The following is a 22,288-nucleotide window of genomic DNA, read 5'->3' as shown; positions in this document are numbered from 1 at the left end:
GAGGTGGAGTCGGAGATTCTGGGCCCGAGGACACAAATTGAGAAGGATGAATGTCCTGTGCCACAAAAGGATTATCGGAATGAGGAGTAAGTAGAAGCTCCACGAGTCACGCAGGCGCAAAGACCAATTCGGATCAGATTGAAGATGATCGCACCAGCCTCGGAGGCGATGGGAGAGCGGGGAGTCTGCCCAGATTGGTGCCTGTGACAATACCATACAGCATAATGCACTGCGATAGGCTACGATAACCGCGGGGTACAATACCATACGGTATATATTATTGACTATTCACCGCCTGCCTGGACAGGCATTGAGAAGCCTTGGCGGCATCATTGCCAAACAGTTTTGAGCTTTCAACTTCCATCGTTTGCCTTTCACCTTCCTTTCACCTAACGCCTCACGATGTCTGATGCGACTCCTGAAAACGCTGGCTCTCTTGAGGGCCGCATCACAAGCCCCGATGCCGCCCCCGATGCTCAAACCGGTACGAATCTTTGCTCGACTTTTTCGTCAATATCCCCTCCTCCCCACACATCCACCAACTACACGCCTCTGCGGGCGACGAACAAATCTGATAGATGAGTTATATCGCTAATGACCGACGCATTTTAATTCAGCTCCTGCCACAGAAAATAACACCGATGGTGCTGGAGCTGAGCTCAAGGGCTCTGAGCTCAACGAGCCGGACTATACTGTGGAGGTCAAGCTGAGCGATCTTCAAGCCGACCCAAACAACCCCCTGTTCTCTGCGAAGGAATTCAAGGACCTCAATCTGTGAGTACCGTTGAATGATATCGAAGACGAAATGCATTGACTGACAATTACGACACAATAGCAAGCCGGAAATCCTCAAGGGTCTTTCCAAGATGGGCTTTCGCAAACCCTCCAAGGTCCAGGAACGTGCCCTACCCTTGCTCATGGCCGACCCCGCGCAGAACTTCGTTGGTCAGTCCCAATCGGGTACTGGTAAGACCGCAGCCTTCGTCCTGAACGTCCTCAACCGTCTCGACCTTTCCCCAGATATGCAGACTAAGCCACAGGCTCTCATCCTGGCTCCTACTCGCGAACTGGCACGTCAAATCGTCGGAGTCATTCAAATCATGGGCCAGTTCCTTGAGGGTCTTATTATTGGAACCGCTGTCCCCGCCGACTCGAATACTCGCCCCGCCAGAATGGCCTGCTCCGTTGTTGTTGGAACCCCTGGTACTGTGATGGACATGATGAAGAAACGCATCCTTGCGGCGAATGATATTGGCGTTCTTGTCCTGGACGAGGCCGACAACATGCTCGATCTCCAAGGCATGGGTGACCAATGCATTCGCGTCAAGTCGTAAGTTCCGAGAAGCTCTTTTCCTTTGGTGGTTGTAGCTAATTGTTTGTCTAGTGCGCTCCGCCAGACTACTCAAATTGTCCTCTTCTCCGCCACCTTCCCCGAACATGTTAGCGAATACTCGAAGAAATTCGCCAAGGACCCCAACGAGATCAGACTACAGCACGAAGAGTTGACAGTAGAGGGTATCAAACAACTTTATATCGATTGCAACGACGAGGAGGAGAAGTACAACAACCTTGTTCAGCTGTACGGTCTTCTGACTGTCGGCTCATCCATCATCTTCGTCCGGGTTCGTATTCAAAAGCTTCACAATTTTAATCATTTTGGCTAACGATTGATGATAGACCCGTAACTCGGCCGCCGAAATAGAGAAGCGGATGGTCGCAGAGGGTCACACTGTGGCGTCCTTGACCGGAGGTGTTGAAGGCAGCCAACGTGACAGTGTCATTGATGCTTTCCGTAGCGGTGATGCCAAGGTCCTCATCACTACCAATGTTCTTGCCCGTGGAATTGATGTCTCAACCGTCTCCCTGGTGGTCAATTACGTATGTCCTCATTTATCCCGCTGACGTGAACATTCTTCTATACACGAATAGAGCTGACCCTGTTATCTTTTACTAGGACATTCCCGACCACCACAACCCGCAGCGCCCTCGCGAGCCCGACTACCAGACCTACTTGCACCGTATCGGTCGTACTGGCCGTTTTGGTCGTATCGGTGTTGCGATTTCATTCGTCTCTAACCAGGAAGAGTGGAACATGCTGCGCAAGATCCAGCAGCACTTCGGTTGCCAGATTGATCGCGTCGATACTGGTGACTGGGATGAGGTCGAAGAGGTCATCAAGAAGACTATCAAGAACTCTCGCGCTCAGGCCAACTTTGCTGTCAACCAGCAATAAATTCCTTGTGCCCAGGTCAATTCCGCCGCGAAGTCAAGGATAAATTTCTAGCGCCGAAGGCCTAACTGTGTTTTTCTTTTTACCTTCTTCCGTCCTTTGACGACAAAGCTGCAAGGGCTTGTCGATTCACGTCCTGCATGAAGAGTTACGAACTATTACCTGTTTTTCATGATCCTAGAGGATGGCTGCCATACTAGTACTAGATACCAATTCACGAATTCAAAATTCCTTCCTCTACTCTTTTCTCTTCATGTACTTTTTCTTCGCCTCATGGCCCTTTCAAGCTCAGAAGTTAACGAGAACATAGTCCAGGAGCAAGCCACATCACAAAGTCAGGCTATTCATGACATTTAGGAAGCCAGCTTGTTTCATGGGCTTGCAGATGGCTGAGTCCTGTGGGATTCGTTCCACATGTGAAAGTTGTGAGAAGTATGAAAGGCCAATCTATGAAGAGGCGTTCTGCAGTCGAGAGAGGGTACCATCAACTCGAGATGCTGTGCGTAAAATAACCCCCGGACCCTGAAAAAAAGTCTCCCTAAGGCTAGCGGCTCTTGGGGTTCTTGGCTTGTTCGTATTCACCCGCGTTCAGGCCAATGACCAACGCCCGAGGCTCTGGATACGAGCCCTGGAAATAGGCGGTCTTCGTTCTACAAATTGAGGCCAATAAAATCATTTGAATGGGCCCGCAATAACCTATTTAGAGAATTGAGCATTTGAGCCTACCTTGTTGTGGGTATCATTTCGTGAAATAAGGCTTAAGTGGGCATAGTCAGGCGCGAGCTCCCCAGGCCAAGATGTCGAGTTTTCCGAGTCATACTATATGATAAGGAGTGTGCCCTTTGAATACGCGAATTCCTTCCTCACTTATGTTCCCCCGCTATTGATTGTTGTATTCGGCACTATGAAGCTACCCCGAGCTTGTTTTCTTCTGGCCTCGGTGCTTCTGGCTCCAGCCAAAGCCTCGCCATGGTTCGGTACTAAGTACATCGCTGTTATCGAAACCGCCGCAGTACCAGGCTATACAGGGAAATATCTCACAGAGGATCCTATCATGCGTACAAGGACTGTCGAAATCTCCCCGACAATCACAAATCCATCTGTGATCACCTCATATACCGAGATTGAAGGATACAGTTCTGATGTAACAGCTCTCAATTTGGTCGTGGAGCCGTCAGCTGGCGTTTCCATCTCTGTCAATCGCTACGTGGATTACTATGTCAGCATCACATACACAGCTCCACCGTCATGCTCTTATACAACAAAGCAGTCGCTGACGACCACCATCCCTGTGTATGTACCAAATGATGCCAATGGCTTCGTGGATCCAATCTGGATAAAAACGACAACAGAGCACTATTCCTACATCACAGGGGCCTACACCGACGTGAAAGCGTTATTGGACTCTACAGCTATTCCGGCAAGCGTTTTTTCCTCCGCAAGTTCGCAATACAAGCCGGCATATTATACATCCTGCTACAGCTACTATGCTAATTCTGGTTCAAATTCCGGATCGAATTCAGGAGACTCCGACAGCACTGGATATGGCAGCGGAAATTCTGGCTACTATAGTTGTCAGGAGTTCATCTGGACCGCTGGGAATTCTGCTATTGGGGGCGGCTATTGTTGCTCTGACGGGTGCCACTACACCTGGGGAATCACACCGTGGGCTGTTGCATTGGCCGTAATCTTCAGCTGGTTCGGTCTATGCCTCATAATCGGGTTGGTCGAGAGCTGGTTCATCTACAGGCGCGCCATGCTCGGGGGGAAAGTTCGCCGCGGTTTCCCCTATGCATTCGCCTGTTCATTTCCAATTCTCTCCTGTCTATCCTTGCTTTCTGTGAAGAAATACCCAGCCAAGACCCCTGATCAACAGACCTTTCTGGCAGCTCGTTGGGCAGAGATGTCATCCGGAACGAAGTATAGCTTTTGGTTGAAGAACTTCTTCAAGAGACGCGATCCTACCACTGAGGCCCTCGGTCTTACGGCCCCAATGACAGCTCAAATACCATACCAGTCTCCGGGCCAGACCCAAGTGTATTCTCCACCTAGTGGAACCGATGGGCACGGCATGCCACCTATGTGTACTCCGTCTCCTCATCATGGGCAAGGGTCAACGGATACGCCGAGAGGCGAGGAGCTGGATGCCGAACCCAAGAACATCACCGTTAACGAGGCCGAGCGAGCTGAAAGGACGCAGTAGTTTCCAGTATGTGCGAGTTGTCTTTTGAGCGAAAGACTTGTTTTATATTCTACTCTGTCACCGATCGAATTGTTAGTCCTGAGAGACCCACATAATTCTTGTTATAGGATACGCTTTTGATGTCCCGATCATGATTAATTCATAATTGAAATACTTTTTTCTTTCCTCCAATTCAACCCAGCCACAAGATACCTCCAAGCACTAACTAACTAAATGACGACATACCTTGATCGTCGTAAGGTCCACTTCAAGTTGGGAGTCGCTGGGCGGGGTTAGTAGGACTCCGATCATGGCCCCCCTGGTATATAGTGGTCCTGTATTATCTCTCAAGTTGACCGAAATTTTCCTGAGCTACACCGAGCAATACCACATTCCAATTACGGGTGAATGCAGACCGTCACCAAAAATGGTACGATCCCGATATTGAACATGTCAACCCACAGATCCGCCATCTGCTTGAGGCCTACTCCAAGGTTCCCTCGTCGGACGTAGTCAAGCATGTTAACAAGATTGTAGGCTCCCGCTTCATTCGAAATGCTCACTTGGTTAATAATAATAATTACCAGCGTGCCCGTGGATTTGCCGCCAACCCATACCCTTGTACATGGCACTACCGCTTTCTCAACCTCACGCTGTTAACGCATCCACTCTACGAGTCGATCTTGGCGCGTCTCAAATATGATCATTCGGCAATATATCTCGATCGGGGATGCTGCCTTGGTCAAGATTTACGCCAGCTTGTATTAGACGGCGTGCCCTCGTCCCAACTAATCGCCTTGACATCGAAGGCCCGCTGATGGATCCTGGATGCGAGCTATTTCTCGACCACAATGCACTCGAAAGCAAATTCGCGGTCGCCGATATCATCATGGACGAGTCGTAAGGCGAGCCTTGGACAAGCTTTGTGGCCAGAGGAGTTGATGTAATCCATTGCTCTGCATTTTTCCATCTTCTCCCGCTTGCAGAGCAGCTCGAGGCGGCAAAGTCTATTGCCAAACTAGACAAGAATGGGGGTATAATTGTTGGCAGACAGAGTGGGAGTGTGAAGCTGTCTGAAGTACCAGCCATTAAGCCGGATAGTACTAGTTTCAGACATGATGTGAGCACATTGGCCGACTTATGGGACAAGGTTGGAGCGGCAACCGGTACAAAGTGGACGGTTGAAGGTTCCCTTGACGAAGTTGGTGTTCAAAACAAAGGGAAGAATGCCGTTGAGGATGAGAACTCCAGGAGGCTTCTTTTTACAATAACGAGGGAAGAACAAGTCATATAGGCTTAGAAGCCTTGGAATACTATGAGTCGAGTTTTCTCCCCCAGAACTTTCAACTTTCGACTTGTAGCCACCAAGCCCGGCCTAGAAAGATAGAAGCACTGGTCATGCGATAACCAAAATAGCCATGTAATAAATAGAATTGGCCAATTTAAGGAGAGTTCAATAGATGTGCTTTCAAATGCCCAGGAGGATTATTCGGAAGGTACTCTGAAATACTGCCCTAGCCTACCAGTGGTCGCATCACTGAGGAGGTGACACTCGAATTGATCCAGTTCATTGATCGCCAAACAAAGGATCGCGTCACCGGCGCCGAATTTCGAATCATACTGTTCCGGGGCGAACCGACACATCTGACGTTCGCATTTCTGGAGTTCTGCGATCAAAACAATATTATCCCACTCACTTTTCCTTTAAAGATGGGCCATCTTATGCAACCGTTTGAGTTGAAGCACTTCGCTTCCTACAAGGACTACTGGAGACTCAAAAGCTTTTCTGGTGTTAAAATGGCGGATATCGAGGAAGAAAAAAGGATGCTTCATCAAGAGCTTCTTCACCAATCGCAATAAGGTGCTCAGGCCTGAGGAAATCAAAAAGGCATTTGCTAGCGACGGTCTCTCTCCATTAAACCCCTCCGCGATTCTTGAAAATCTCAAGAGATAGTCCACTGTCTGAACGAGGAATCGGGTTTAGTGCATGTTGTATTGACGCGGTCTCAGTATGGAGAGTGTCGTTCTAGTTTCAATGATATGCTAAAAGTCTATACACTAATGCGCGAGACGGTCTTGGCCAAAATTGTTTCTGAAATAGAGATTGACCCATTCGTACTGAGAATACCTTACTACAGTATCGGATGTCACAGCCAGAGTGGATCCGCGCAGATTAAGGTATAAGTGCGAGGGCTTTGGGGGCCAGGAATAACTCTTGGTCATTTTTAACACTTAATCGGGTGAAAGACACATATTTAGGGTTCTCCATGGCTTACTTCTTACTTCATCACTCCGCTCGGCTCATGAAATCTACCCCGCTCTTCCTGCCCAAACCTGACTGTAGATATATACAGATTTTCGAACCCTCCCAGAATCAATTTGATTGCCCGTGGCCATGGCCGAAACATCTAGTACTTCATCCTACGATTACATTGTCGTGGGAGGTGGAATTGGCGGATGTGTTGTTGCATCTCGTTTGAATGAGAAACTTCCAGATGCTTCAATTCTTCTACTGGAAGCAGGAAAGGACCCAGTTGGTCATCCTCTGACCAGCGCACCGCTTGCATGTTTCGGTATTCACCACTCGGATCTTGACTGGGACTTGCTGTCAGTGGCCCAGCCCCATCTAGACAACCGAGTCTGCTACCAGGCCGCTGCCAAAGCTCTTGGAGGCGGGTCATCCATCAACTACGCCACTTGGCTCCGCGGCCCTAAGGTCGACTATGACCGTTGGGCAAAGCTAGTGAGGGATGATCGGTGGAGCTATGAAAACCTTTTACCATATTTTGAACGCTACGGCGGATCGGATAGCGTGATCAAGACGAGCTCAACCTCACACAGCCACCAGGACCGCAAATACCCACTTCGCGATCTTGTGCGAAGTGGATGGGAAAGTGAGGGTGCTTGTCACAACTCAAATCCACAGAAGGGAGACCCTCTAGGAATCACAGAGCTAGTCGAGAATTGGAACGAAGGGAGACGGCAATTTGCACACAAAGTCTTCGACCTTGACAGAGTTGAAGTTTTGACCGAGGCTCCGACCGCTCGTATCCTTTTATCGGAAACTAATTCTGGTACCAAGACTCAGCGTGCGAAGGGTGTTCAACTTCTTGATGGCCGGACCTTCTATGCTCGGAAAGAGGTGATTGCTTCTTGCGGGGCTTATAACACACCGAAACTTCTTCTTCTATCTGGCATTGGGCCTAAAGAGCAGCTCAAGCAGCACGGTATTCACCAGGTTGTCGATGCACCTGAGATAGGTCGCAATTTCCACGATCATCCGGCTGTTGCGCTGATCTGGAAGCTGAAACAAGAGAAACTTGGTCTCCCAATGAGCGCCATTGGGGGCAATCCTGCCTTTGCACTAGGATTACCTGCCGATTGGATTGTCTTTGCTGGCTTGGACAAGAAGTTAGTAACCGATGCCTTAATCAGAGATGGAGTTGAAATATCTAGCCAAGAGGGTCAGTGTCTTCTAGACGAGAAGAACTGCTTCACTGAAACATTGAACGTGTACGCGCCGGCTGGTGCGGTGCACGCTGATATGGACATTCCATTCGATGGTCTCCATATGTCAACACCTGTACTGGGAATGCTTCCAACTTCTCGAGGCAGTATTACCCTCTCTTCGAATGACCCGACTGCGCCCCCGCGGATTGATCCAAACTACTATGCAACCGAGCTTGATAGAACCATGATGCGTGCTGGTATCCGACGGGCATTGCAAGTCTTCCAAGAGTCCACGGCATTAAAAGACGTGATCGACACCGAGGTCGCACCAGAGGGATATCCTGTCTTAACCACAAAATCTTCGGATGACGAAATAGATGCTCGTGTGCGGCGGGTAGCTAACACTTTCTTTCATCCTGCCGGTAGTTGTGCTATGGGCAAGGCCGTGGATAGCGAATTGCGCGTCTATGGCGTGGATGGACTACGAGTTGTCGACGCCAGTGTACTGCCAACCCCAGTTGCTGCCCATTACCAATACTGCATATACACTGTCGCAGATCGGGCTGCTGATTTCATTGCTGATACTGGAAACTGAAAGCTCACATTTTTTTATGTTTGAGATTGAATTGGGCAAGCAAGCTAAAGCATGTTGTCGGTTTGCCTAGGTACACACGAATACCTATTGTCATCTTTATCAGAACCTCTACATCCAAATTGCAACGTGAAAGATATTGTATTGATATTTCTTAAATCAACCACTGGTCAAAAGAAACACCGATTTCGATGGTATTCAACAGATCTAAGTCACTCATATCAATCACTTGATCACAATCAAGCAAAGCCAAATCATTCAGCTCACTAGGAGGCAGTGAAACCTGTGGTTCAAGAATTTCGTCAATAATTTTCGTAAATACCTGACTTGCCCGTTGAAATAACGAGTAATTAGCATTTTCAGGCTGTGCAACTGTTTCTAAATGAGAGATGAAGACGCTCAAACTTCGAATCAGAGCAGACCTCGAGCCCTCGTATAGTAATGGTATTCCAGTACAATTTTGATTCTGAAGGGCTTTGACAAGGATGCTAGCACTGGGGATGCCATAAAGCAGAATCTAGAGGAAAATTTAGCTCGTTGGTTCAAGAATTGAGGGGATTCAATTTCAATGCGTACCAGCCAGGTAAAGTCCGATCGCAAGTCCACAGCGTGCTCACGTCGAGTTCCAAGTATTAGGACTGCTGATAAAATATCCGAACTAACGGATAGTAGTGCACGACTCCCTCTAGGGTTTTTCTTGCCGACTAGGAGCTGGTGTACCAAGAACTCATTGTATAGATACGCTAGATATGAAACAACCAGCATGATCGGAGTAGCGATTGGGAGATTCATGTCCCAGCACTGTGGAGTATATTTGAGATGGGCAGGTAATTCATTCCACGATGCATGGCATCTTTCAGAAATTCCACTGCATACTTCAGTGAGATGATCAAGCTTCCCTCGCGGGAGAGGGGGGTAAATCTTACAGTAGAATGGCCGCAGTCTCAGGGGTGTCCTTCTGCAGTGAAACTTCGAGAATCTCATCACGGAATCCACATATGATCGAACGAGCGCGCATCCAAGTCGCAGGGTAAAAGAGGCCGAGGGTGTTCCAGCCGTTGATGTCAAGTTCATCGGGAGGATAACTCAGATTCCCATCTTCAGTTGAAAATGCCTCGTCACTAACATCGAGTGGTAAACCACAATCGGCATATCTTGCTGGTATGCGAGGCGGTCGGCCTAAAAATGTCGCGATGCTTTTGTCTAACCTGTATGCTGCTGCAAAAGTACGCCGACGAGATTCCAGGAGAAATTCTGGCGTTTGAGTAGGGTTTTTTGAATTGCGATGAAGGCCAAGTGCAAATATGTCCGTAGACAACTCGCCGAGTTTATTCCATGTTTGAGGACCTGGGAATTATTAGGAAGGACTTCCACAAGGGCAACTGCACAAGGCCTTTACTCACTCGAGTTACCATTTGCAACATCTGAGAACAACAAATTGTCGTGTACCAGCCAAATGGTAAGATCGTTCAAGGGGGTTAGGATTTTGCAAATATGAAGTGCAGCATCGCTCGCGATGAGCATCTTCTTCGAGAATTGTAAACGTTGTTTCTCGCTTTCAAATTTGTTTCCAGCGAGTCCCAGATAGGTTCCGCGCCCGGCTAATGAGCAAATTACCCCGAGTATCTCCAACCGAATAGCTTGACCGGTGTATAAAGAGTGGAAGTCTTTCCCAGCTACCGAAGGTGGAACTTCAAAAGTCTTGGCCGTATTCTGGATGACCTTTGCCGTTAAGAAAGACTTAGATTCACCAGCCTTGCGGGCAGAAAGAAGGCCCTTGGTCATAGAGTCAACTGGGGCCAGACTGTTCAAGATAAATGGCCCAGGAATGGCAGAGGCCTGACTCAAGCCATAATATTCGCGAATTACTGCTTCGACTGGGGCAAAATCTGTCAAAGCAAGCAGAATATCGGAGACTTTTTGAACCCAAAAAGAGGGCAGAACTCGCGGTGAATTTTGCATCTCGATACTTCGACCATCCGAGGAGAAGTCCACATCGTCACATAGACAGGACACAAAGCTGGTCGGACCAAGGTATCCCGTGAGAAATGGTTTAGTCCAACATTCCGATTCAGATGGAGCTTGTGTGTCGGACTCAGAAGGTATCTCCGGGGCTCGGTCAAATCGGACACCCTCTGTGAGCTGCAAGTAGCTCCGGTCTCGTAACCTTGTTAATGGCGCTGGGTGATAAAAGCATTCTGATGCAGTTCCGCGAGCTTTACACCGGGAACAAGGGGCACCCATATGATCGCATCGCACCTTCATGCGTCGGCATGGCTCGCAAGAGGGGCGTTTGCCGTTACGGCGCCGCGAACTATTTCCATGGTGTCAATATCTTAAGGCCTGAAACGGGATGAATCTACGTACCTCATTGATGTGTTACGGCGAGAGCTATAAGAACTTTGACAATTATGATATATTTAGTATTTAGCAGGTAAGGTAATCCATTGAATGGATGTTGTCGATTAAGGTGAAGTAAGGTGGTCGAGTTGGGTTCGGCGTTGGCCTCGCTGGATTACTCCGAAATACGAGTTGAATTCCGAGAACTCCGAAGTGGATCGGAATTACGGAGTATGGAGTGAATCAAGATCGAGGCCTGAGGCCGAGGTCTCCTCCGTCGATAAGCTGTTCGCTCTTGAAATGGAGCTAGTCCCGATCAAGTAATTTGCCATGGTTGGGTGGAGGAGTGGACCTAGGCGGATCTCCAGGGGAATTGTCATAGTTCGTAGCTCCTCCAGATGATCTTATACCAAAATTTTCGATATTGCCTTATCTCAGACGAAAGTATAGCGTAAGATTAAATTTTAATCTACTGCAAATCACTCAGCGTAGCATTGGAGGGGCCTAAAAGAGAGATAAGGCGATAACGTGCGGGGGAGTGGAATGTCACGGGGCCTGCTGCAGCCCAGTCTTTCACCGTAAAATCAGTCTGGCTGCTCTTTCTCTTCGTCATTATCTCCTGAATACCATGACTCTTGAATCCGATTCTTCTTCTACCATGCCAGCTCCAGAGCCGGCGTCTGCAGCTCATCGCTACAGCAAGCATATCATCGTAGGCCTCCCTATAGGAAGCTTCCCCCCTTCCTCCCTAGCTATAGTGGCGACAGAACTATTGGAATGCTAATCAGCAGCAGTTGACCACATACCCTGGCCAAAGTGGAATCGAACCAGTCCCTCTGGAATGGGGTGCGCCCGATGCCAAAGCTCGCGGGCCGATCATCGTTTCTCGAAGAGATAACCTCGTGAAACGCCGCAACGCGATCGGTGCCCATGGCGGAAGCTATAGCATCTACAATGCTCTAGCAATTGCCTCGGGTGACCTGGACGCTGATTTCCGGCCGGACCTGCGAAACAGTCAACCCACTTTCGATTTTAACTGGCAGCCTGCGTGGGCGGACAAGACCAAAATCGTCTCAATGGATCCGTACGGTCACGATATAGTCAATCAATACAGCGAGGAGCTCAAGGCCGGATGGGACATTCGGCCCACTATGGCAATCACTCGGGCTAATATGAAGCTGGCGGAGATTGGCGAGGCGATCCGTGAAAATCGACTGCAAGTCGATGGTAATATTCTTGTCGATTCATCTGGCGAGGTTCGAGTCACCAAGGTCGCGGTTGAACCGGTTTGGTTTTTGGATGGTGTTGCTCAACGCTTCGGCGTGGATGAAGGAACTCTTCGTCGGACTCTATTCGAACAGACTGGAGGTAGCTACCCAGAGTTGATAACTCGCCCTGATCTGAAGGTCTTCTTGCCACCAATTGGAGGCTTGACTGTTTACATCTTTGGCCCACCGGAGCGAGTCTCAGATGAGAATGTCAAGCTTGCACTGCGCATTCATGACGAATGCAATGGTAGTGATGTGTTTCAATCGGACATCTGTACCTGTCGGCCATATCTCGCATTTGGCATCGAGGAGGCAATCAAAGAAGCCCAGAATGGAGGTTCTGGTGGGTACTTACCTCAATGGTCACTTGCTATCTTCTAACGTGATATTTTCTAGGAGTCGTGATATACTTCCGCAAGGAGGGCCGTGCACTGGGAGAAGTGATCAAGTATCTCGTGTACAACGCGAGAAAACGAGGCGGAGACACCGCTGACAAGTATTTCACTCGAACGGAGAACATTGCCGGCGTGCGGGATGTACGAAACCCAACCAAGCTCTTTTTGAAGTGAACTCGTTCTGACCTTTTTTTGTACACAGATGCGTTTCCAAGCCTTAATGCCAGATATCCTGCACTGGCTCGGTATAAAGAAGATTGATCGCATGCTGTCCATGTCAAACATGAAGCACGATGCGATCGTCGACTCTGGTATCAAGATTATCGAGCGGATTCCTATTCCGGAAGAAATGATACCCAGCGATTCCCGAGTTGAGATCGATGCCAAGATCAATGCTGGTTATTTCACTACCGGTAAGCAATTCACGATGGATGAGCTTGCCCAGGTTAAGGGACGTGGCTGGGAGAAGTGGGAGGATATCACTGTGAGCATTATTCCCGGCCGTTCTCTTGCGGATGATAGTACTAACCCCGTTCTAGCACTGATATTTGCTTTTTACTTTTGGGCATTTCTGTTTTGTTTCATTCTTCATTGTGTTTCGTTGCATGTTTCCAGGAGTTGCCCAAAATCAGGCATAAATGGTGCTAGTATTCGAATATAAAGGAAATCCAAGTATATGCATCAGATCGAATTCGAGTAAAGTAGTAGACTCCAAGGTCATCATGGCAGTTGAAGACTGACGTGATCGACATTTTCCCTCAGGCTAGGGCCGATAAGTCGGACCGGCTCCGATCCCCAACATAACGCCCCCCTCTCCACGCGCGCGTCCGCTACCTTCAAGTTATCAATTGAGGGTAGAGCTACGTCACACGAGCTCCTAGTCCTAACGCGTTTGCTAGATGAATGTCGCGTTCAGAGCTGAACACAGTCTACATGTTCACCCAATTGGAGAGACATATGTGCTACAATAATTTGTCTGCGATGACCTGGATGTAAGAGATTCGGTCGACTCTTTGACCGCCGAAATGCCACACAAGATTCCTGTGCATTCGATGACAATGTTGCAAAGTTCCCAGTCCAGCGGAGCCATACGACAGGGACCGTTATCGGCAGAAAGCCCTTCCCCCCCAAGGCTTACAATACTATTCTGGGCAGACGTGGCGCTGGTATCCATTCTATGATCCCTTCACCGCTGCAGGGCGATTAGGGTATTCGAAGTCCAATGCCTGTCGACAAACCATGCAGGGGTGGGATCGGGCTAAGTGGCGCTGTACCTTTCAGTGGCGAGGATCGGCATGTCTGAAGGGAATAAAAAGCCGTGATAATCAATTGGGGGAATGGAATGGAGAGTGATAGCAATGGCAAACGAGCTCACCGAAAGAGCGGCGAAGCTGGAAGGAAGGGGGCGTTTCGGCGGTAGAGATCGAGAGGCATCTGTAGGAATTTCAGCGGACCATGGTTTGGAATTTTGGACGAGACATTTTTCTGAAAAAGAAGTCTCGAGTTCGCACCGGCCGATTTCCGACATGGGGCCGGCCTCCCACCCAACAACCATTATGACGCAGATTGGGCCGCCTGGTCTCCATCCTCTACCGGGCCCCCGCCTCCTGGAGACGGTTGTCGTAGTCTGTTTGGTGAATGAGGGGATTTTCGGACTCAATTGGGGCCCGCCGACACCGGATTATAGACCCACCAGGAGGGGTTTCTAGCGGAAGACGGTGTGATCCTATTCGTGATAGTCGCCGTGGGCGTGGATTGGGGCTGGATGAGTGGAGCCAGTGCACGATCAGATAAGATCAGAACGCGCAGCCCATTCTGCCGTGAGACGCCGCAGTGGGCCACCTCCCTGGCAATGCGCGCATTCTGATTTTTACGCAGATTCGGTGTGGAAGAAGGCAGTGGATGGGTGAGTGAGAAGTAGAATATTAAATCAGAAAATTAATAAAAAAAGTACATATCAAATAAACCATTCATGCTGAGTCAAGGACTACTGGGCAATTCGAACGATTTTGTGGTCTTGTCACATGCCTGAGCTGACTCATCAGGGGGTTTGTCTGGGCTGGTAATAAAACATGTAACTTTACACTGTGAAACACGGTCACGCTGCCTGGAACCCGCCTGAAAGCACAACCCAACCCTTTCAAATCCCGGCAAATACCGATACGATACCCCCGGAAGTGCGGCGAGCCGGAATCATACGACGGGGCGAGCAGGCTTCAACTTTGACAGCCTGGGGGCATCTCGATTGGTCTCACTTCCGCGACTTTTGCATCTCTTCAATAAACACCGATCTTCGCTGGCTCGTTTTACCGTTTCGTTTGGCGCCAAATCTTCTGCGATCCACCGGCTTGCACGAAGTGATCGTCTTCGCAGGGAAACGCCAATTGATTTCGAGAACCCACCTCCTCCCCCCCATCTGGTCGCAGAAAGGGCCCGCCGACGCTACTGACTTGCAATGTGGGTATCATTGCCTAGCTCTCCGTTCCCATGGATCTCCTGCGGTCATGACTCTGACAACTCCTTTCCCCTCTTTCAGTTTTGCTTCTACATCTCCCTACTCTGCCCTGGACGTTGATCCGACTTCATCCCTATTGATTGATACGAGCACGGCATCCAGTAAGTTATGGGATTATTTGTTGACTTGTCCCCTGTCACTATTGGTCGTCAATTCCATTATCACATTCCTTAATGCATGAAGATTCCGGTGGCCCTCTTCCGACTCCCTAGACGGAACTAACAGTCAACTTAGTGTTCGCAATCGTGCGCGGCTTTGCTTTGCATTCGATCTGATACTCAACACGAGTCTAGTATCCACGCCTTGGGCGTCAGGTCACCATATCTACTACATTCAACATGGATAATGATTTCCAACTCTTCTCTCCCCGCCAGAATGGCGGCGGGGATGGACCGAACCAATCCCAATCAACCGCCGAGAACTCCAACCAGGACTGGACCCAGTGGATGAGATGGGATGAGCCCATGTTCTCGGAAGAAAATGATCAAAAGCCTGCCAGCCTTCCATTTGTCTCCCCGAATACAGTCTCCAGTTCCCCCAGTCATCTCCAGCAACAGGAATTCTCTCCGCACCTCCCACTTGGTTTGATGGAGATCCCCGCACCCCAACACGAAGGATTCAAACGCAGCGCAACCGGGAGAAGCTCCATCGCCTCCAACTTCACAGCCTCACAAACCGGCCTCGTATCACCGATCTCGAGCGTGGGGGTCGGTCGGAAGCGAAAGACAGGCAGCGACGATGATGCTACAACTGCGACTGGGCCAGTTCAGCCCGGCAAGAAAATGCCCGCAAAGAAGCGTGCTCACAATGTCATCGAGAAACGATACCGAGCCAATCTCAACGAGAAGATCGCCGAACTCCGAGACAGCGTGCCGAGTCTTCGGACGTCGAAGAATCCAAATGGCGATTCCAATGATGAAGAAGATGATGGAGACGCTGCGCAGTCCGCCAACAAGCTCAACAAGGCTTCCATTTTATCCAAGGCCACAGAGTACATCAAGCACCTCGAGATTCGCAATAAGCGGCTTGAAGATGAAAACACTGGCCTGAAGAACCGTCTGCGCCAGGTCGATAAAGCAGCCGATCAAGCAGTGACATCGTCGGCCTCCGTTTCCTCGCCCAGCAATTATACAGTATCCAGTGATTCCAACGCCGGCACATCACCAAGTGTTTTTTCTCAGCCAGAGGAACTCGACAGCCCGCCGACTTCAAGCAGCCCTCCTGAAGGTATGATCAAGATTCCCGAATCTCTCAAACGATTCCGAGAAGAGAATGCGCCTCGAGGGATTTTTGCGGAATCGTACCTGTCAACTCCATCCTCAAATGGCCCGTTGTCCCGGGAGGAGGGATCCCGTCGACGATCAAAGATGCCGAATAAGTACATGTTGGGAGCTCTTGCTGGGCTCATGGTCCTCGAAGGTTTTGGTTCGGATAAGTCCGAATCGGAGGCAAAGGGTTTGCTGGCGATGCCTCTCAACCTCTTGAACCGCCTCCAGCCTTCTTCTCTTGCTCACTGGCAGTACTACATGAACAGTTTCTGGTACTCCCCGCATGCACGGGCTATCTCGCACTTTCTGATCCTTGGCATGATGGTCTTTGGCAGCGCCTTCATTGTCTTCGTCTACCTCTTTAACTCTGAGCCTGTTACACAGCGTACCCCAGCCAAGGCAGTCCTGGAAGCAAAGACAACCGCCCCGACATCAAGTGACTTCCGTCGTCAGGCGTGGTTGACAAGCATGCAACGAGTGGGTGTTCCACGGCACCGATTCTTCCGCGAGTGGTATGTCGTTACATCGCGATGCTTTGAGTACGTGTTGCGGTGCTTCATGGGCTGGAAGATCTACTCCTGGGCTACTGGAATCACCGAGGAGGATGAGAAAGGTCGTGTCAAGACGTGGGATATCGCCATCGATGCTCAACTTACGGGTGGCGATGCCGAGATTAGCAAGAGCCGTCTTGTGCTAACTATTTTCGCTGCTGGAACGCTTCCTTCAAGCCCAATGCGAATGATGCTCAAGGCTTTGCATGTTCGAATTCTTTTGTGGCGTGTTGGTGAACCTGGATCGTGGAGTTTCCAAGTTTCCAACGACATTGCTCGTGCTCTTGCCCGGTTCCAGTGGGGCGTCGCCAAAGATATCAACGACGCACTCCCTGAGGGACATCCAGATAGACTTCCATCTCATCTCGCTACTCTCGTCGATCTCGACTGCGAAGATGTCATGACTGATAGTATCATTCAACGTGCTGTGAACCTGACCTGGAACCGGCCTACACAGGAAGGCACGGGTGATGATGAGGTCATGCTTGATGTGGTTGAAGAAGACCCTGCGATCCAATGCTCTGTCGACGCTCTCGCAGCCTGGTGGTCTAGTCATCTTTTGCAAAATGCCCTCCTGAAGTACCTGGAGGCCAGCGAGGGCGGACCCGTTTCCAAAACAAGCCGCGACGCGTTTAAGGAGAAGATCCGCATGGCCCTCAAGGTGGCTCCCGGTCTCTCCGCTGCCTATGCCCGCGCTCTAGTCATGAAGGCAGTTTTCTTCGAACAAGGTCGTATTGAAAACGTCGGAGCAGTCCTTGCCACACTTCCAAAAGATAAGCGAAAGGACGAGCATAACCAGACCACAAACTTCCTGGATTCCTCGCTGCCTGTCTCGGTTCGGGATGAAATTTCGATCGCGGTGCGATGTGCGATGATTGCCACGGTCGTAACTTCTCGATCTGCGGGTGACACGAGTCTACCCGCTTCTTTTACCCTCCAGAAAGCCACCAATTGGTTCAACCAACTCCCCATTGACCCCGTCGAGCTTAGCTTGCTCGGATTCTCAGCGGTCTACCATTTGATGCACGTCCTCGCCTCTGATGTCGATTATATTGTTTCGTCGGATTCTTCTGCTCCTTCGGCGCCGCCTTCGGAGGCTGCTTCTGCAGATGATGAGGCCGACGAAAAGCCTCGTGTCCCACGGAAGCCCGCTGTTTGCCCCCGAGATATCCCAAACTTGGGCCGGGTTGCTGCCGAGCTCATTTACTGGTCGCGAAATGCCTACAACCCAGCGTTCTACGGCTTTTCCTCTACACTTGTTGATGTGATAGTCAAGTCATGCTCCACTGCCTGTGCGAATGCAGGCATCAATGTGGATGACTTTCTGCACACACCGCCGCCGGAGATGGTTCAATCAAGAAAGCGACGTCAGCGTCGTCGCCGCGGTGCCTCTGACCAGTCTCATCAGAGCGATGCTGATCAGGACGTGGCCGGATCTCATTTCGGAAGGCCTTTGCGCAGGGAGAGGTCTGCTAGCAATGACACTGGATATGGAAGCCTTAGCTTGGAGGATGACCCTCAGTGCATTCCTATTCCTAATGTTCCCGAGAAGGTCCAGGAGGTGTCTGCTTAAAGCTGTAGCCTGCTGCAGTTCATGATGATCATATGATAGTTTGGCGTTATGGGTTTAGGATTCGGAATATCTGGCGTTTTGAGAGTGGGTTGTATTATCTTAGGAAAAATCATGGGAAAGGGATGGTACTAAGACCGCTTTGGGGATCTACTGCGAGCAAGGCGGGTCGTGGCGTTTCTCATGATTGGGACATGTCTTTTGTTGGGCAAAAAACATTCGTCGATGTCCAGATATTGCTGGTTCTGTTACAGCACAACCTTTAGTGATAAAGAATTGTATTATTCAAATATCAAATTTTGATCAAATAGTTTTTGAATTGTAAGGTGGCATGGTGTGTTGATCGGTCTTGGCCGCCACATAATAAATCCCTAACTCCTGCACCTATCACGTTCGTAGTTTGGGGCCTCCAGGGTTTATACACATCCTGGCTCCGACTCCTACTAAACCCGTAACGCCGATCGGGGTGAAACGGAACGATACCGAGCTGTTACATTTTGCGCGAGTCACGGAGCAACGAAGCATCGACGATAGCAAATCAGCGGGTCCCAACAAGAGAGAGCTCCGCTTTTCATGGCCCCCAAACTAAGCAGAAATCCTCGTAACATGATACCAGAAAATCTGCATGAACGGACAAGGACATGGAAAAGGGCCAATTCCGTCCCAGATCAGAGTAGAAAAAGCAGGAAAGTCCTCGTTGGGTTAACCCAAACTTTACAGTCCACCAGATCGATACAATGTCGCCATTCAAGGTGATCATTGTTGGCGGCAGCATTGCTGGCCTGGCTTTGGCCAACATGCTGGAACAGTACGACATTGACTTTGTGGTACTAGAAAAACACGCTCTTGTTGCACCGCAACTTGGAGCCGGGTTCGCGATTCAACCGAATGGCGCGCGGATTCTCGATCAACTGGGTTGTTACCAGGCTCTCGAAGAAGCAAATGAGCCGGTCAATTCTCTGCTTATGGCGGATCGGTATGGAGGTCCAGCCGTCAATCTGGAGGAATTTGGGCACTGGTTTCAAGAATCGTAAGCTATTTGCGAATTCGCGCAGATGAGTGTTCTTGTTCGCTAAATGGGGTTGCAGGTTCGGTGCTAAGATGCGGTTTATGGACCGGAGAAAGGTGATCGAGACGCTCTTCGAGAATCTTCGTGATAAATCTAAAGTAAAGACCTCGCACAGCGCTGTCAAAATCTTTTGTCATTCCGAAGGGGTGGAGGTTGAAACAGCCGACGGTTCTCTTTTCCATGGAGACCTAGTGGTAGGCGCAGATGGTGTCCATAGTCGTGTCCGGCGGGAGATGCAGCGTATCGCCGCTGAGCATAGTCCTGGACTTGATCTTTTCCCAGAAGCACATGGTGAGTTGTTTTGCCTCACCTCATTGATACAGAATTCTTATTTCGAACAGCATTTACTTGTGATTATGGCGGCCTGTTTGGTATATCAAAGGCACCAGAGGGTATTCTCCCTGACCAAGCATTCAAGTGTTTCGGAGAGGGCCACAATCATCTCTGCGCAGCTGGACCCGACGGAACTCTGTATTGGTTCTTGCCATTCAAAAATCAGCAAAAGACGCAAGGGAAAGCGATTCCTCGCTATACGGAAGATGACCTGAATCGAGTCGTTGCCTTAGCTCGGGATGACATCGTGAGGCCTGGTGTAAACTTCGGAGACATCTACGACCGACGAATTCGAGTTTCAATTGTCCCCATCGAAGAGGGTATCCTGAAGCATTCTTTTTATAAACGAATGGTGCTGCTTGGTGATTCCTGGCACAAGGTAGGATACACCGACAATGACGACGTGCCATACTAACTAATAATATTACAGGTCAATCCCCTGGGTGGGCTAGGCGGAAACACTGCAATACAATCCGCTGCTGTTCTAGCAAATGAGTTGAAGGATACCATAGTAAAATATGGAAATATCAACGAAGCTGGTCTGGACACGGCCTTGAATAATTATCAACAGGCTCGACTATCGCTATCCAGCGAAGTTGTTGATAAGTCTCACGGCATACAAAAAATGGAAGCTCTGGAAACACGCGTGACTAAGTTCATTCAGTTAAAACTGATCAAAAACGCGGGAATGGAAGTGATGGCTGATGCGCTTGGTAAAATGTTTGCTTCCACTCCACGCCTGAAGTATTTGCCTCTAACCTCACGCGGTGGCTTTATGCCGTTCGCTGACGAGGTTCGAGTCAATCCTAAACATCGCTCAGGCGCTGTCACTATGCTTTTTGCTTTCTTCCTTGCTACCTTGATGTTTCTCCTGTATCCCCATACGCAGCAAGAGAAGCCGACGTCGACATCAGAGAAAAGAGCAATTTTTGTCCAGCTCTACTACAACCTTTCCATTACAGTCATCACGGTTATTATATCCGTCGAGTCGTATCGCACATGTTTCTCGATTGGTCCATTACGCAGGTGGGTACTTTCGTTATACTACATGCCCGCCTTCTGATCTCGTGCGCGGCTAATCTAGACCAGTGCCCTTCCATTCGGAATAACTGCCATTTTCGTCGGCTGGGAATTTGTGGCGCCCCTATACATGGCTCTGTTCATTTTCTTCACAGGCCTTGGGTCCTACTACTACCCCTCCCCAAGGGCGATCGATCTAGCCACTGCCCAAGCCCTCCAGCTTGCCTATTTCGTCAACTATCTCCCAGTTATAGCATATACATATGCTTGCTCCACGTTCCCATCGTTCACATGGGCCTTTGCTCATGCCACCCTGCCCCTCACTATTCAGCTTGCTACTAAATGGGTTTTGTGGCGGGCCCCTACTAGTTTTAGTCGTGGTGGTCCAGCCCTTCTGTGGGGCGATCGAGATCTGAAGTCGATCTCCAAACTTTTCTTACTTTTGCAACTAAGTCTGCTCCTGGTATCCTTTTTTGGAGAACCTCTAAAAGGGCACTCTAGGCTGAGGTTCGTCGACCTACGCTCGGTATTGACCTCGGGAAATCTGTATGGAGGAGATGATGTCAAGGCATTGCTGCTGGATGTGATGCTGATGGCCTTTACGTGCTTTGTCATTTGGGATATCCGTAGAGTCAATGCTAGCTCCGAGACTTTGGGCTCCATGATGCTATTTCGTGCTGCTATGGGTCTCTCATTGGGCCCTGGTGTAGCTCTCGCTCACCTGTGGGCATCGCGAGAAACCGAATGGGAAGCATCACGGAGGAGACAGAGCTCCATCGACAACGGATTCGATGAGAAGGAGACTTGATCGCAAGATCGATCCATAGCGTGAAGACTAGTTCTTCAGATTCGGCAATTAAAGTCGGCGAATCCGATTCTCAAACAGGCAATAGTATACATATTAGGAAATGGTACTCTCTCCTCTCATTCTTCACCTCGCTGAACAGATCCCTAGGATGTCATAAGAGAAGGGCCTAGACTTAGAGTTTTACAACCATCTCCTCTGTACTGAAGATGGAGAGTATAACGTCACATGCTACGCTGTATCCACTATTTAACTGGTCCATTGTTTATTAACGTTGCAGTTGCGTTCAGGAAGATCGGATTGCGCCCACGCTGTTCTCCGGGGCTCCGCACGGTCTGGTGGAAATGACGTTTAGATGTCAATTGTCACCCATCTAAAAGTCCAAAACTTGGAATTGCCGAAATCCAAGATCAGGGAATATTTCGAAGTTAATCCAGGGGTAAATTGGGGTCGGAGTAGATGTCCGATGGGCGACTGGGTGCGCGGGGAGAAACAAGGGATAAGCCGAAGACGGCACATGTCATCGCATCCGTTTTCGGGTTGCCGACAAACAACCATCCCACTGTTTCGAGACTAGCAATGCAAATCACCCATCAGAACCAGCTTTCTGAATTCGGTGAGTTCAGCTGCATTGCGCATGCCGATTTGTCCCTTGTGGGAGACTGGGTCCGCGGGAGCTAGGGACTAGACTTTACGCCAT

At 49.6% G+C, this 22,288-nt stretch overlaps 9 protein-coding genes across 9 annotated transcripts; 8 read left to right on the top strand and 1 right to left on the bottom strand.

The window, feature by feature from the left end:
- Positions 1–402: 402 nt before the first annotated feature.
- On the top strand, positions 403–2,233 carry dbp5 (ATP-dependent RNA helicase DBP5; the record flags this gene model as incomplete). The annotated part of the gene is made up of 6 exons (XM_057103835.1): positions 403–484; positions 618–774; positions 836–1,330; positions 1,385–1,622; positions 1,678–1,878; positions 1,955–2,233. 6 exons carry the CDS (start codon positions 403–405, stop codon positions 2,231–2,233), a joined length of 1,452 nt encoding a protein of 483 aa, XP_056958792.1.
- A 901-nt stretch (positions 2,234–3,134) lies between these two features.
- Positions 3,135–4,433, top strand: N7533_007184 (uncharacterized protein; the record flags this gene model as incomplete). Its single annotated transcript, XM_057103834.1, has 1 exon — positions 3,135–4,433. The coding sequence occupies one exon, from the start codon at positions 3,135–3,137 to the stop codon at positions 4,431–4,433; it is 1,299 nt and encodes a 432-aa protein (XP_056958791.1).
- Positions 4,434–4,722: 289 nt separating this feature from the next.
- Positions 4,723–5,230, top strand: N7533_007183 (uncharacterized protein; the record flags this gene model as incomplete). Its single annotated transcript, XM_057103833.1, is given in 2 exon segments — positions 4,723–4,816; positions 4,827–5,230. 2 exon segments carry the CDS (start codon positions 4,723–4,725, stop codon positions 5,228–5,230), a joined length of 498 nt encoding a protein of 165 aa, XP_056958790.1.
- Positions 5,231–5,263: 33 nt separating this feature from the next.
- N7533_007182 (uncharacterized protein) lies at positions 5,264–5,706 on the top strand (the record flags this gene model as incomplete). Its single annotated transcript, XM_057103832.1, has 2 exons — positions 5,264–5,312; positions 5,399–5,706. 2 exons carry the CDS (start codon positions 5,264–5,266, stop codon positions 5,704–5,706), a joined length of 357 nt encoding a protein of 118 aa, XP_056958789.1.
- Positions 5,707–6,807: 1,101 nt separating this feature from the next.
- N7533_007181 (GMC family oxidoreductase) lies at positions 6,808–8,457 on the top strand (the record flags this gene model as incomplete). The annotated part of the gene is made up of 1 exon (XM_057103831.1): positions 6,808–8,457. The coding sequence occupies one exon, from the start codon at positions 6,808–6,810 to the stop codon at positions 8,455–8,457; it is 1,650 nt and encodes a 549-aa protein (XP_056958788.1).
- Positions 8,458–8,608: 151 nt separating this feature from the next.
- Positions 8,609–10,826, bottom strand: N7533_007180 (Zn(II)2Cys6 transcription factor; the record flags this gene model as incomplete). The annotated part of the gene is made up of 5 exons (XM_057103830.1): positions 8,609–8,971; positions 9,031–9,322; positions 9,381–9,801; positions 9,858–10,768; positions 10,822–10,826. 5 exons carry the CDS (start codon positions 10,824–10,826, stop codon positions 8,609–8,611), a joined length of 1,992 nt encoding a protein of 663 aa, XP_056958787.1.
- A 626-nt stretch (positions 10,827–11,452) lies between these two features.
- On the top strand, positions 11,453–13,002 carry N7533_007179 (putative GTP cyclohydrolase II; the record flags this gene model as incomplete). Its single annotated transcript, XM_057103829.1, has 5 exons — positions 11,453–11,506; positions 11,589–12,405; positions 12,459–12,598; positions 12,660–12,941; positions 12,997–13,002. 5 exons carry the CDS (start codon positions 11,453–11,455, stop codon positions 13,000–13,002), a joined length of 1,299 nt encoding a protein of 432 aa, XP_056958786.1.
- Positions 13,003–15,310: 2,308 nt separating this feature from the next.
- On the top strand, positions 15,311–18,364 carry N7533_007178 (basic helix-loop-helix domain-containing protein; the record flags this gene model as incomplete). The annotated part of the gene is made up of 1 exon (XM_057103828.1): positions 15,311–18,364. One exon carries the CDS (start codon positions 15,311–15,313, stop codon positions 18,362–18,364), a length of 3,054 nt encoding a protein of 1,017 aa, XP_056958785.1.
- A 734-nt stretch (positions 18,365–19,098) lies between these two features.
- Positions 19,099–21,591, top strand: N7533_007177 (FAD-dependent oxidoreductase; the record flags this gene model as incomplete). The annotated part of the gene is made up of 5 exons (XM_057103827.1): positions 19,099–19,391; positions 19,450–19,721; positions 19,772–20,142; positions 20,194–20,789; positions 20,853–21,591. The coding sequence occupies 5 exons, from the start codon at positions 19,099–19,101 to the stop codon at positions 21,589–21,591; spliced, it is 2,271 nt and encodes a 756-aa protein (XP_056958784.1).
- Positions 21,592–22,288: the final 697 nt, after the last annotated feature.

The sequence above is a fragment of the Penicillium manginii genome, assembly GCF_028828005.1.
Source record: "Penicillium manginii strain IBT 31320 chromosome Unknown utg000005l:1.0-5665137.0:1.0-5668048.0, whole genome shotgun sequence".
Lineage (NCBI taxonomy): Eukaryota > Fungi > Ascomycota > Eurotiomycetes > Eurotiales > Aspergillaceae > Penicillium > Penicillium manginii.
The sequence above is the reverse complement of the archived record's forward strand: the minus strand, read 5'-3'. Positions and strand labels throughout refer to the sequence as shown.